This window comes from Sardina pilchardus, chromosome 8 (assembly GCF_963854185.1).
Source record: "Sardina pilchardus chromosome 8, fSarPil1.1, whole genome shotgun sequence".
Lineage (NCBI taxonomy): Eukaryota > Metazoa > Chordata > Actinopteri > Clupeiformes > Clupeidae > Sardina > Sardina pilchardus.
This window is the reverse complement of record NC_085001.1, coordinates 13,178,322-13,193,352: the sequence shown is the minus strand read 5'-3', so window position 1 is coordinate 13,193,352 and position 15,031 is coordinate 13,178,322. Positions and strand designations below refer to the sequence as shown.

General features: G+C 43.0%; 3 protein-coding genes across 3 annotated transcripts; 2 read left to right on the top strand and 1 right to left on the bottom strand.

Moving 5' to 3' along the window:
* Positions 1 to 557: 557 nt before the first annotated feature.
* On the bottom strand, positions 558 to 6,399 carry wdr54 (WD repeat domain 54). Its single transcript, XM_062542771.1, has 10 exons — positions 6,298 to 6,399; positions 5,439 to 5,732; positions 5,172 to 5,234; positions 5,012 to 5,078; positions 4,840 to 4,896; positions 4,470 to 4,597; positions 4,239 to 4,339; positions 3,666 to 3,828; positions 3,217 to 3,291; positions 558 to 2,471 (listed from the first exon to the last, which is right to left on the bottom strand). Exons 2-10 carry the CDS (start codon positions 5,661 to 5,663, stop codon positions 2,340 to 2,342), a joined length of 1,011 nt encoding a protein of 336 aa, XP_062398755.1. The 5' UTR covers positions 5,664 to 5,732; positions 6,298 to 6,399; the 3' UTR covers positions 558 to 2,339.
* On the top strand, positions 5,513 to 8,689 carry LOC134088694 (uncharacterized protein C2orf81 homolog). The gene is made up of 4 exons (XM_062542772.1): positions 5,513 to 5,568; positions 7,089 to 7,336; positions 7,463 to 7,657; positions 7,786 to 8,689. Exons 2-4 carry the CDS (start codon positions 7,100 to 7,102, stop codon positions 8,272 to 8,274), a joined length of 921 nt encoding a protein of 306 aa, XP_062398756.1. The 5' UTR covers positions 5,513 to 5,568; positions 7,089 to 7,099; the 3' UTR covers positions 8,275 to 8,689.
* Positions 8,690 to 10,729: 2,040 nt separating this feature from the next.
* On the top strand, positions 10,730 to 15,031 carry si:dkey-245n4.2 (uncharacterized). Its single transcript, XM_062543996.1, has 5 exons — positions 10,730 to 11,003; positions 11,497 to 12,039; positions 12,520 to 12,648; positions 13,364 to 13,454; positions 13,594 to 15,031. Exons 1-5 carry the CDS (start codon positions 10,949 to 10,951, stop codon positions 13,802 to 13,804), a joined length of 1,029 nt encoding a protein of 342 aa, XP_062399980.1. The 5' UTR covers positions 10,730 to 10,948; the 3' UTR covers positions 13,805 to 15,031.

The following is a 15,031-nucleotide window of genomic DNA, read 5'->3' as shown; positions in this document are numbered from 1 at the left end:
CTGAGAGGACAACAGGATATGCTGACAACTTGGTAATGGATTGGCCTAATGAAGATCGCCCCCTAGTGGTGTTTGCTTCAACTGCAGGATACTTCGCCAGCCTATTGAGCAACCAAGGGTGAAACAGTGGCTGTTACAGTTTTTTCTCAATTACTTCTGTCAACTCTGACATCATGCTTTCAAAATAGTTAACACACAGGCCTAAACAGTACTTTAGCCAAAGTGGTCCATTTTGTTTGCAAAAGGCTCTTGCACTGACAAAACTTCGAAAACATGCAACAAACACAAAGTGTGTGCTTTCAATCAATTTTTACAAAACGGAGAACAAAATACATTATGCAGAGATTCTGCCTTATTTTTGCTGTTTATGCCATTTCTTGATACATTACATAGTTATTGTACTGTATGTTTACAGACAAGCATATCACAGCATGAAGTGTATTAATTCCTCCAGAGATGTAACTGTCATTGACATGTAAAACCCGCAGAAAGCACCAAGAAAAGACAAATTCATACACTGAACTAGACTTGTCTGTTTTTATTCAAATAGACCTACAGTAAGCACTTGGACTTGTCAACCGATGTACTGCCTCCTTCACAAATAGCCAATACAGTTCCTTGTCCACGTCATGTGCCAAACAAATGATGATATTCAGCTGTTATCTGAATAATGAATGATTGTTAATTGACGAATTGTGCAAAGGAGTGTAACTCAATGACAGACAGTACAAGTTCATTTGTTCAACCCAGTTAATCCAATAGGGTTTATCTCTCTATGAAAGCTATGTTAAATGTCTGAAAAGGTGTGTAAAAAACATGTGAAACCAATGAAAAAGTGTTATGACATTTTAAAGTGATGACAAGTAACAAATCTGCTGCACTAAGAAGGTGAGGATGAAGATCATGTGGCTCCCATCATTAAAGCAACACTAAAGAGTTTTTCGTACCTTAAAATAATGTTTCCAAAATCATTTCAGCGGTTCATCGACTTGTAACAGGGTGAACAGTATTTCTGCTTTCACTTCGCGGCTATAACCACACTATGTAACTTTACCAGATAGGGTAGTGTACCTGTAGTTAGATGAAATGAGACATAAGAAACTACAGATTTGACTTGCTTCAATGTCACAATACATCATACTTTCATAAAATTATGTAACAAAAGTGGAAAAGTGCTTTAGCGTTGCTTTAAGTGCATCTTAGCAAATGAGAAAAACTGTAGGGTCTGAATAGCTGATCAGAAATCCACAGACTTGATATATAATAACATTTATTAATGCAACCACATTCATGATAATCTGCGTAACGTCAATGGTCTATGAAAACTAAGGAAACACTCCATTCTGGAATGCAAAAGTTGTAGTACTTAACACATACATCCATAACATGTTCCACATAACATATTTGGTCTTAAGCATCTCATACTCCTCTGTGTAGACAGAACTCCACTGAGTAATTATTTCCTTTACAATGAAATTCAGACAAATAACAGAGGCTTGTGTAACCTAATAAATATTCCTCTCTCCAATGGCAACCTGAGCCATGTTGGGACCAGGAGGTTGAATATGCACACAGCCAAATGTTCTGTTCTGTTCTGTACATTTGCATCACACTCTAAATCCTCTGACCTTTTCACAAGTATTACAAGAAGCAGACGTTCCTCACTGACCTTTCCCATTCCCTACAGATGATGGCCTCGCCTCACAACTAGCTGTGCATACCACAACACAAACTTGACCTCTGATCTACAATACGTGGCCTTCCTAACAACATCAGTTCACCACTCAGAGGCCTTCAAACATCAGATGGTTTGGGCCAGAAAGCATCTCTTCTTTCATGCTACTACGTAAAAGTAGCAACATCCACACACCTCTTTCTGAATGTTGTTTCCCCCCTGTGCTGTGTTGATATCACAGGTTGTATAACAACTCATAAAACATGTTCAACAGTTGAGAGCAATTTGTCTTGATATGCCTTATTCCAACATTTTCAACTGCAAGTGTCACTAGTGTATGAGATCAACTGTCTGATTGTCAGGATGCCGTAAGTCCAGTGTTCCAAACCATTTGAAAAATCTTCAGAATTCTTGTAGAAAATAATGATGAATTGATTGCGAAATGAGGCATTGAACTACGGATGCGACATAAGGCAAGTGCTGCTCACTGATCAACCCCATTGCCTTCTTAACTGACAGATACTGTACCTGTGTGTGATACCTTTGTCTGGTAGCTCTGGTAGTTCTGGTGTGTGTGTGTGTGTGTGTATCTGTGTGTGTGTGTATGTGTGTGTGTGTGTGTGTGTGTGTGTGTGTGTGTGTCTGCATCCATGTGCCCTCTTCTCTAGCCCTGTGTGTAGCGGATGATCTCGGTGAGGTCGTAGCCCGTGACCGCGAAAGCGTAGCCGTCCCCGTCACAGAACTTGGCCCCACAGATCTGGGTGTCGGTCACGCACTCGTTGTACAAGTGCTCGACCTGTGGGAGGGAAGCAGGGGCAGAATAAGACCGACTGACCAACTGCACTTCACTGGACACACACACAGTGTTGCAGTGTGTAGAGTACCAATAGTCGTGTTGGATATAAATAAACATACTGACACGTTTGGGGGCAATACACTAAAAATGAGGATAATATGTGTATCGCTGTGTCAAGCCCACGCTAAGGTAAAATATTTCTGGCAGAACCGTCTTTGGTGTTTCTAGAAAGCATAGTTCCAACTATCAATCACAGACACAGGAGCAAAGATGGGTGGTGGTACAGTGAGTGGCTGCTCAAGACCAGTCGTAGAAGCGTTTATTTTCTGCAGCAAGTCCTGATTCCCAGGGGTGGTGTCAATCATGTGTCTGAACCAATCAGTGTAGGGTTTTGGTTACTCTGCTCATAGATCATGAGCCGTCAGGTCACTGAGAACTGAGCATCATGATGTATGAAGATAAGATCTCAATGTCGTACCTCCTGAGCTAAAGTAAGTGGCATAACATTGGACATTTAAATGAATGGGAGAAGTGATCCCATTTCCTATCATCAGTACAATTATAGAACACCTCCATAGTCACAGATAGCATTTCCCAAGTCAGTAAACAGTAAAAGAGTGAAAAAAAAACAAAAACTGACCCAAATGAAACCTCTCCTAACACTGCCAAAAAAACCCACATGCATCAAAACACATCTGCTACAGCATAAACTGGAATAGGATAAAAGGCGCTGGGCTTGGCTCACCTCTACATTGTTGGTCTCCGGAGTCATGGTCAGGTGCCACACTCTCACCAGAGAGTCCTCAGCTGCGGACAGGAGCTTTGAACACACACAGAGGAGCACAATGTCACATTTAATAAATGGCTCTGAAAGAACAACAAGAGGATGTTCACATCAGATGGGTTCACCTCATGGCTGTATATGTCACCATAACCAAGGGGCTCATATGGGCAAATATGTGGTCTTGATAACAAACATGAACAAAATAACAAAATATATATCAGACAGCTATTTGCGGTCAAAAACAATTACAGTGTGAAAGAGAAGAACACAGCAGATAGAGAATCTTACAGAAACAGTAGCTGAATGAAAAAAAAATCAGAAGTAAGCAATGATATTAAGTAATGATATCCCATCATGTTCACTGGAATGAACACACAGATGAACCGAAACTGTAACTTGGTCTCCCTCACCAGTCCAGTGAAAGGGGCGATGTCCAGCGAGTAGATCCAGCGAGCGTGCGCATTGATCTCTGCGTGGAGGATCCCTGTGACGGCCTCATAGAGACGGATCTGTCCGGTGCCGTAGCCCGCCACCACTGTGCCTTTCCACAGCTTCACAGAGGAGCAGGTCATACTGCAGAAGCCAGAAGGCAGTTTATTTATCATACATATATATGCACATTTCATACATAGGTGCAATTCAAAGTGTTTCACACAAATATACACAAATACTGTACAGTATGTAGTCACTCAGTCAGTACATAATGGTCATTCAAATGAACCATAAATCCAGGTGTAAAATAGTTAAAAGATATAAAACTAAAATAAGTTTTTAAAAGAATAGCTAAAATAAAAAAAATAAAAAAAAACATGCATCATTACTCTCATCAATCAATAATGACAGACAAGACTTATAAAGACAAGATTATGACAGCTCATTTGACGTGACTATGACAGCTCATTTGACGTGACAGAGCAGGAACAGCAGAGTGAAAAAAAAAAACATTTTCGTTGATGCTGACAACGAAAGCGTTTCTCTCTTACTCAAAACCTGGAATCTTGTTGAGCAGCTGGAAATCCTCTCCCGACTTCCACACACAGAGAAGCCCTGAATCATCAGCGCTAACCAAGTCAGCTATGCACTCCTGCGCGGGACAGCAGATAAGAGGTTAGGGCCACGAGAGCCGCACCAGGGACACTGGCACTTTTCCACCGCTGTAACATGATATACTAATAGCCAACAGAAGGTTGACGGGCTAATGAAATGCAACGCACCAGGCTGCCCGAGCATTCAGATGCCATATCTGTGATGGACTCTTTGTGCTCCTCAAGAACTTCGGACAGGGTGATGTTGCTGCCTTTGCTGGGGACATCAAACACCAATACAGACCCAGACGAAATGCCTGTGAGGTGGAAGAAAAAGCAAAAAACAGTAGTGGTCAATCTGAATGTCGCTGAAATTTGTGTCTCTTTGGTTGTGTCATTTTGTTTTCTAAATTACACCAATTTCAAAGGTGTCTTACTGGTAAGGTACAAGGATACAAGAATGTTTGTCACATGCATGTGATTACTAATGTAAACAATGCAGTGAAATGGTCAGTTCCTTCGCCTATTGTGCATGGGGGGTTAGTAGGGGGTAACTCACCGACACAGATGTACTTTTCCCTGACTGCCGCAATGCCCCGCGTAAACACTGCCTGGGCTACGACAGAAACAAAAGCCATTAATACTTCTCAGGTCAGCGCACACAAAGACCAAGGAAACGTCAGCATAGCTGACCACAGAACTGTATCGGTGCAGGGGTTGTGTGAAGCTACCTGTGAGCGTTTCAGGGGAGTCCAGCGCATGCCAGTACACCATTATTGACCCGTCTGACTCATACATCTGGGGTGCGAAAGAATGAGAGGTTCACTCAATCAAGTCAGAGGACAGATGGTGCTCAGTCATACCACACAAACCAACCCAACACAACCTCACCTGTATCCCTCGTTGGGAGGTGAGCACAAGGAGTTCACGGGAGGGAAGCACACACCAAGCAGCCTGATGGAAACAAATACACTTTGATGCACTTAAGAATTCACAATGATATTACTATCATCATCAAAACAGGTGGGCAATCCTATCCCTGCTCCACACACACACACACACACACACACACACACACACACACACACACACACACACACACACACACACACACACACACACACACACACACACAGCTATCAGGTCGGAGCATCTTGCCTGCATGATGAGGGAGGAACTGGTGGCGACGGAGCCCTCTTTGGACTGTAGCTGACGGTGCGAGTAGTTGAGGCCGTCCCAGGAGGCGCTGACCATATTCACCACGTTGGCGTGCACCACGGCGAAGTAGGTGAGAGAGCGAGGAGCGATGCGCAGCACGCTCAGGTTGTTGTACAGCGCAGAGGCGCTGCTCTTGATCTGGATGCTCTTTTCTTTGTGATACATGCTGACGCTTTCTGTCGTTAATCTCAGTGCAAAGAATTCAGTGCATTTTGAATTCAGCCACGTCGAAATCTGTAATTGTGAAGCAGACAGACCATTCCAGTTGGCTAACGTTAGAAATCTGGTCAAAGGTGTTTGCAGACCAGCAAGAGAAATCGGATTTAATTGCCTGTGATGTTAACGGACTCTGTAACGGACTGTCCTTAGTTTCAGGGCTATTTACAGGTTGGCTACAAACGTTAATCTATCCAAGCTAGTTAGCCTACAGCCTTAATACTTACAGGCTAACATTACTGAGTTAGCTTTCAGGACAGGGTTGTTGACGTTAACTTATATAATTACCGACCTGAACATCATCTTGCCAGAGAAACCAGAATAGTTCAAGGGGGAAAAAAAACACTTTCTTTTTTCGTGCAATTAATGTGAATGTTAACGTTAACTAATGTTACGTTATCAATCAAGCAGCAACAGGCTGCCCTACGGACAAGTTAACATTGGTCGTCTTGCTTGACCCATGTAGCAGCATTGCTAACGTTATCATCTAGTTGTCTACAAAATCAGACTGATATCTTAGCTTTCTGCCTGTCTAGATATGAAAATATACCGATAAAACCGATAAAATAGGTGATAAACGAACCTGAGCTCGTTCGAGTTGACCAATATTTGTCAACTAGCGTCCTTCGCAGCCATAGTGACCAATCCTCTGGCTCTGGGAGAAAGGAGGCTGGGGCTGCAGCAGTCAGGGAGGAGCAGAAATGGATCATGTGACGTCTGTTCTGTTTACTGAACCCCACTGGCGTTCTGGTGCTTAGCAACCAACGCCTGGTAACCATGGAATGCGTTGTCTTTGCTGGAGAAAGAAAGGAAAGAAATGTCGGCAAGAAGTGAGTTGTCAGCGATGAGATTTACATGTGCGCGAAGGCTTGTGGTGTAAATCCATCAGTGGCTGTACAACCCAGCATCTGAACATCAGATTCTGCATTTAGTACAAGGTAAAGTAGCCTACCCTGACAGTTGGCAGTTGGCATCATCAGGGAACAGTAGGCCCTACTTTGGGGTTTGTTAAGAGAGTAAAATAGTAGGCCTATCTTTTGCGTCTTGATATCGTGATAACAGCAGTTTTTCTTACTTTGGACAGTCTAAACTAGAGAAATGGTACAGTAAGTTGGGTTAACTAATGAAGCAATCAGGCACATCACTCTAAAAATGTTGGTGGAAATTGGTAGCCTAAAAAATGTAAAAATGAGCATGAAAAAGTAAAACATATTTTAAGAAAAGTTTTAATTGGCAGGGAAGCCTACATCCCATGAAGTAAAGCTGCTAGGGCCTATCTTATTATAAGTGAAAGGCTACATATTAGTTTAGCAGCTGCTTCTTCCCACTAAATAGACAGTAAATAGAGACACTGTCTGTATCCCACTCTCTCAGTCTCAGCAACAATGTCTCGAGCTGCATCCAAGAGTCGTGCTGACAAGGGGCGTGGTCCTGCCACCCCTGCACCTCCTCCAGCAGCCCACAGCCAGGATGTTGTGGACATCGTCCCAGGTCGCCTCACGCAGTCCTTCTGGTTGACCATGATTGCACAGGAGGAGGGGGAGGAGGTTGTGAGAGATATCCTGGATGACTTCATGACTCATGTCATGGAAAAGTGCAAGGAAGTTTACCTGAAGCAACAGGTGGTTGTTTTAAAGTGAAGAATTCTTTTTTTTTTTTGCATATTGTTTTTGTGTCTTGAAACTGTTAATCAACTGATGCAATGAATTGAAATGTGTGTTTATCTTTTTCCTTCGTGTGGCGTTTAGCTGATTCCATTCACCGTGTCCCGTGCCAGGGACACATTGTTAGAGATTCTGGAGTGGCAGTTCTTGGTTCAGGATGCAGGTGAGCAGTCAGACAGCACCTGGGGAGAGGACGCGGAGCCTCAGCCTCTGCTCACGGACTCATGGGCCCAGGGCTGTGTGTCTGTGACACAGCGCAAACCTGCTCCTCCCCAACAGGTAGGCTACGACTCCTGACCCAGAGGCTCCAAACTGGTCTATCCACAGTGTATTCTGTTCACATGTCAGTTATACTTGATTTAAAGTAATTAAGCAGCGCTGTTTGTCTCTTGATGTTTGCTTTGCAGCCACGGACGCCAGTTCCAGGTCAGCAAGCTAGGAGAAGGAGCCAAAACTCTACTCCAGGTGAATCCCAACAAAAGCCATCAGGATCAGGGAAGAAGCAAAAAGATCCAAAAGCAAATACCGAAGCTAAACCAGGACCTGCCTTGGGCTCCCAAACTCCGGCAAATAAAAAAGGTCTCCCGCCTCTTGCCACGACCTCAATCAACTCTCAGAGGAACAGTCTGGGGCCTGGCAGCCTTTTCCCACCAGGCCAAGCAAGTGGGGTTCCCCAACCATCAAGGAGGTCCAATATTCACTTGTTCTCTACCAGCATGCCACATCACATAGACCAGTCAGCTGGAGTGGAGGTCAATGGACCACTTCGCTCCTTCATCAGCCCTTTGAAGGACAACCTTCCCCAACCACAAGTGGTGGAGTTTAGACCAAATAGGAGTGAATCTCCACCCTCTTTGAAATTTCTGAATCAGCTGCTTGCTGGGACCTCTTCATAAGTTGTTGTCCCACTCAAACAGAAGAGGTTAAACGTCAAAACATCAAAAGAGTTTGTGAGGTTTTGTAAAATGCTAATAAAGAAGTTAATAATTAATAACATTCATAGGGATGATGTCCATCCCTTTGGATTACTATGCTATTGGTTGTTTTGGTTAATCTTGTGTAGCCATCAATGTAATTTGTCACAGTAATTCATTAATCACACAGGCTAAAATGACAATGAAATGCCTCATGACATATTATACCTGTCGCTGTGTGAGAGTGATTCTCAGGGTGCTTAAAAGAATGTCAGGATGTTCTCCTTTCTGTGAATGTCAGACTAGCCTACTTGGTTCATTTGTGAACATAAAGCAACATAATGACTGTATGTTTGTTATCCAACCTAAATAATATATAAAGTACTCAGTTGATTAATACGTGCTTCTAGTTTGACTTCTTACTTTTTAAAACGTTGTGTGCAGCCGCATCTGGATCTGTAGAATGCTGCTGTTGGATCTGTAGAATGCTGCTGGTGGATCTGTAGAATGCTGCTGGTGGATCTGTAGAATGCTGCTGTTGGATCTCTAGAATGCTGCTGTTGGATCTGTAGAATGCTACTGGTGGATCTGTAGAATGCTGCTGTTGGATCTGTAGAATGCTGCTGGTGGATCTCTAGAATGCTGGTGGTGGATCTGTAGAATGCTGCTGGTGGATCCGTAGAACTCTGCGGGTTGACGTCGTGCCCGACTCATCTGCAGAACGTCTCACCACGCGGCTCATGCTCATGAGGATGCAGTGTGGCACATCTCAAGCCTACAGTACCTTATAATGACACACTTTGACAAGATTTGGGACATTCTCTTGAAAGATTGTAGGGTGGTCAACGCAACGGAATCTTTTACCTGAAGAAACCAAAGCAAAGCAAAAGCAACTTAGAATCACTGGGAAAATATTTCAGGTGGAAATCTGAAAATGTAGGCTATCGCACATGCCGCATTCATTGTGTGAGGCGCCTCGGTGCATGTGTGAGGCTCCACTGTGTGTGTGTGAGTGGTGATGTGAGAATTCAGGCTACTAAAGCAGAGGACACTTTGCATGTGTAAGGCTTGAGAACACGGTGGGGAGTAGTGAGGTGAGTCTCAGGGGCACCTTAGGCCTTCTTACATAGTCTACAGATAAATGGGCGTTCACCAGTGCACACTTACGCATGGTTAGTCAAAGCCACCTTTGTGACTACATAACTTGCATCAGTGGGGTCAGCGATCTGCGGACACTTGTTGATTGTGGCTCATGAGGTCTCCTCTGCCCTGCTCTGCTCTGCAGGGTGACCCCACATGCCTGACATGGCTGCATGCTCTTAATCCACTGGTAGAGAGTTATGCTGTTGACGTCCCACTCATTGTTCAGGGTGTCAGATGAAATCACTGTTCTGAAGCTCTGCTGAGATCTGGACAGTCAGTTTCACAGTCCCAACGCAGGTTCTTGATTGATGTGGAATTGCCTTATCATTATTTCCCATAGTCTGAACAAACTAGTAAATTATTATATAACAAAGGGAAGAAACAGGAGTGTTTTGTAGCAGAATATAGGTCTGCAAATGGATATTCACAATTAATTAGCCTGGTATATACAGTAGAAGGCTATACGGTATATAGAAACATACTTCTTGCATGTAGAAATGTTGAAACACATGTTAGACCTGGTGACAATATTCTGAGCACAAGGTGTGTCAAGATTTTGGCACATGATGATCCTACTAGGCTATAATTTAGGGATGACTTGTTGACATTTAGCCTACCACCAGAATACACCTGGTGACATATATACTGTATATATATATTTTTATCATTATTATTTATTTCATTATTATTATTATTATCATTATTATTATTATTCCATTTTTTGTCACACTGCTTTGGGTCTTTACCCCTTAGCCTAATGTATTATTTTAGTATTTGATTGCAATTGAATTGAGTCTCTATATTTGCAGTCATAATCTTTTTGCTGCAAGCACCTTGGGTCAACTGCTGTTTATGTTAAGTGTGCTGTAGAAATAAAAGTGACTTGACTTGATCTGTTTTCCAATTTATTCACAAGAGCATAACTTCATTAAGATTCTACTGGTTGAGCGACCCTACGAGAGAGGCATTTTTGTCTGATTTCATTTAGCACATGGAGATGTAATATAGGGATACAGTATGATAAAGACGAGAAAGGTGCTTGTAGGTAGGCTACTTTATCTATGAAAATGACAGCTCAGGCAATGGAAATGATGGGTAAATAGTGGGGTACTTTTAAACTGGGGGAATTGGCAAACTCGTAATAGTCTTTAAATTGTGGGGATGACAGTCCATCATCAAGATTGTTGCCTAGTGACTTAACAGGCATTTGACTTGGTCACTGAACAAACTCTGGAATGTGTAGGGTGCTTTTGTAAATAGCTTATTTTATTGCCCTTTCTTTCTTACCAGTCAATTAGTATTCCATTCTCGACCTGCTGGGACTGCAAAGCGCTATAAAAATAATCAGGGTGCAACAGCTTCCGTGGAAAACATGTGACACACAAACCCTTCAAGTTTGGAAAAACTAAACTACTGATCTATTCCGTGTCCTGATATCTCATTTCCCATAGGAGAAGAGCTAGGCTAAACCAGTCCGCGCTAACCAACTCATTTGGAGGGGCACGGTGCCATCATGGAGAGATGTCAGAAACTTGTCGCTGTCACTGTTGTTACTCTAGTTTTTCAAGGTAAGATTTTAAAATACTTTTAAACTTTTTTTGACATCCGTATCAAAACAATGTGCCTTTTCATTCCATCTAGCCAATTTGTTGTGTAAACAGTCAGCCATAGCTTTAAGTTGGATCACGTAGCATCTCCGTAGTGAAAAAAGTAATGTGTTTTAGAACGAAGAACTGTCGCTTTGCATGGACGTCGGTTACGAAGTATCTTTGCGCATTACGAATTGGCGACAGGTGCTTTCTTCTGCGAGGACAGCAAAATGTATTATTTGTTCAACTACTTCGGTTGAAACCACTTCAGACCGAAGTCTGCTTGATACATGGCTGCGTCTCTGACCATTAATTATGTCGCAAAGATTGACACTATTTGAGGTTGACGTTTCAGACTCCGTCTTTTGGGAGAGCGAACAAATTAGATTAATCGGTAATTGATACAGAAATGTTTTTCATTTCTGATTCGCTCAACACAATATCACACTTATTTTTCCTTTTTATTTTCTAGAGTTTGTTGTGGGGTTAAGCATCAGGAACGAACAGTCAGGCAAGTGTATTGCAGTGCTGAAGCATAGGGGGCGCTACAGGCTTGAGCTTGCTGACTGTCAGCCAGGCTTTCCCTCTCAAGAGTGGCTGTGGCATCCAGAGAGTTGCTCCATCAAAAGCTTGGAAGCCGGAGAGTGCCTGAGCGGCACATACCCAAAGCACGAAGGTGTCCGCCTGCGCACCTGTGTGGATGGTGAGGATGGTGGAGAAAGCCAGGCTTGGAGCTGCTCCAGGAAGGGCCACTTGACCCTTCAAGGCGCTCGACTTCACCTGAGCGAGAGGCACAGCCAGGAGCACCCGACCAAGACCAAGAGCATCTACCTCTCCAAGGACAGAGGGCCAGCCAGCCAGTGGAGGACCCTCAGCAACAGCTCTGTGTGTGGGGAGGGCAGTGGTGGTGACGTGTGCCACAAGCGCCAGCACAATAGCATCTTGGAACATCCCACCTTGATACCATCCATACCACCCTCCTCTCACACAGAAAACAAGTCACTTCTGAATCCAAGTACTGTAATCTCTTTCTTCTTGTTCCAGGTCCACCGTTGTGGCCCAACACAGGCATTTCTTCAACAATGCACTTTGTTGTGTTAACCGGTCAGATTGATCGATAGATCCACATTCATTACAGTATACTTTCAACAATGCACTTTGTTGTGTTAGCCTGTCAGATTGATTGATAGATCCACATTCATTACAGTATAGGTCTAGTTTCATTTCTGCAAGTAAAGAAGACATAGGCCTACTACTGTACATATGAGCCCTATTTCTTGTGAATGGCAAAGCTTTTACCCGCGCAGCTGTAAAATTCTGTCTTTTTCAATCAGTATTGGAGCACGTCAGGGACAGGTGTTATTTGATTGGCTGCTCAAGAACCTTCCGCTAGAATCAGATTGTATCTTTAATCACCGATTTAGACAATACACTGACACCTTATTCATCAGCAATGGGGTTGATGGTGCATTTGATAATGACACTCTCTCTGCAGTGCATCTGAGTGAGAGTCTGGTTTCCCCCGGTCTTACTGAACGGAACATGAGTACTGAGTGGCCTGTCCAGCCTCACAGCAGCCTTGCTCCAGAGATAGGCATGATGGAGTTTTTCAACATGGATTTTGGTGAGCATGTCAAAAGGTTTTTATGATTCCACAAAAGCCCAGATTTATACTATACTTTTTGATAAGATGTGCATGGAAGGGTGACTGGATAGTGATTGGCCTGTTTTATGTATAACAGGAGATTTTGGAAAGAAAAGATGAAAACGAATGAATTATTTTAGTCGTTACGCACTGACAACACCAAAGGTGTATTCAAATTCGACAAACACTGGCATTGTACCGATAATTGCATTGTTATCCTCGCCAAGCTCACGTCCTGCTCCACTGTATGCCTACTGTATGTTCACAGAGAACATAGTTTTCGAGTGTTTGCAAACTTTCACCAAAAACGTGCTTGTTTGCAAACATTCGAATTTGAACACACCTCACAAATTTGGTTTTGTTCCCCCAAGAGCTCACAAAGATGGTGATGGAAGTTTACTTCTGCATTGCAAGTCGATGATGATCATGTACTGTATGGATGATGCAAATCGGTTTAGCTAAAGAAATGTTATGCATGCAAATATCCTCTGGGTGGCAGTAGACAAACAGGAATTGTATTCAAGATGGAACTTGACCCCAGGTTACCTCCATCAGCTTGCCAGCTCTATCTGCTATTAAAAACCTGTAAAATGAGCTGTAGCTTGTCCCGAATAGTTTTTGTACACCTTGGTTTTATAGAGGAGAGATGAGCTGTCACTAATGTCTTGGCATTATATTGCATTACATTTCCCAGGAATAAGCTGGAAGGTGGCCATGTTGGTTTTAAGCTCCCTGGCTCTGGTGTTGGGCTTTGTCATTCTGATCCTCAGCATTCTTCAGAACAGGTGAGACACCCCTCTTCACCTCAGCTCCTATTGCACGAGGGCTACAGGCTTCCCCTCTAACCCCTGTATCAGGTTATATTATATACAGGGCTTATCCGGGGCTAATACGCTGCTGTACGTCTGTCTGTTTTCCGCGCAGGAAGAAGAACGTGGTTGTGCTGAAGTCGTACACACGCACGGGGGAGGTCAGTCAGCCCGGCTCCCCTTTGCTCCATGACCGAGCCCCCCTCACCAAGAACCCCGCACGGCCAGCAGCACACTCCCCCTCTATGGCGCGAGGGGAGATCTTCGTGGCGTGGAAAGATGGAACCGTCACGCCACTGTTTGACAGCACCTACCAGGCAGAATGATTGGGTTACTTGCAAGCTGATAAAAATGGGTAGTAATACAGTACGTGGGTACTACTGTTACATACATACGTTGTTGGTTGTTTTGTTTGTTTTTTTACCGATGGAATGTCTGAGTAATGTTGAAGCATTCTACACATTTGTGTGTGCCGGCCTTGTTTTTGGGACCATGCCCCCCCCCCCCCTTACTCTGTACACTCTGTTTTTGATTAAGGGGAGTTGAAAAGGCATGGAGCCCTCATTCCTCCCATTCCTCCGCAAAGCCAAAATGAGATGAAAATTCAGAATAGTTGGGCAGAGAGCAGAGCGGAGGTTTGACTGATTGGGTTCCTTGAGTCTCGTAAATCCAACCCAAGTCTTGTGTGGAGTTGGTTTTGGTCTGTGCGTACGCACTCAAAACATCACTGCACCATGGAGCATCATAGAAGTGAGCTTGTGCTGTGTTTGGTGTCAGAAATGAAAAAAAAAATGTCTTCAGAAGAAAAACATGTGACGTAAACATCATGTTTACCAAATGTAAAGCCAAGGTTTGTTAAGGAATCAGTGCTTCTCATTAATGGACATTTTAAAATGTCCAAAAAATGACCTAAAAATAACAACATTATGTGAAGAAACAACTGCTTTGATGTAATGTCAAAAACAGCTATTCTCTGTGTCTAACGTGTTTAACCTCATGGTGTATGTGAATTGTGTCGGCCTGTTCATCTGGTTTGAGGTTTTTTTGCCTTTGTAAATATTTTTTGACCTGAAAAAGGGAGGTAATACTTTCATACAACTAAAAATATAAACATGATGTCTAAGGGGACTCAAGCTGCTCATCGACCCCTAGAATATCATGGTGGCAGATTAGGTTGCCACTGCATTCTTCTTAGGCACCCTGAAGGGATGTGCACTTGTGTGTAGTCAAAACACTGTGTTGGGGTAGACTCATGCCAATTACAATAGTATTATTTTGTAGCATAGCATTTTGTAACATGTTTTTTACTATTCTTTATCAAAATGAATATGCTGCTTCAGACAGACTTTATCTAACATGAAATTTGTTGTATGTGTATATATCATTGTGAAGGAATATTGTTGTGAGGTCAGATTATGAAAATGATCATGATCTTTGTTTGAGAATCCACAATACTAAATGGCGTTATAATGTTAGCGACTGCATTCTGAAGGTACAATTTAATAAATATAATGTTTAATGAAAAATTGAATGTCATTTTTACTGGCTCATGT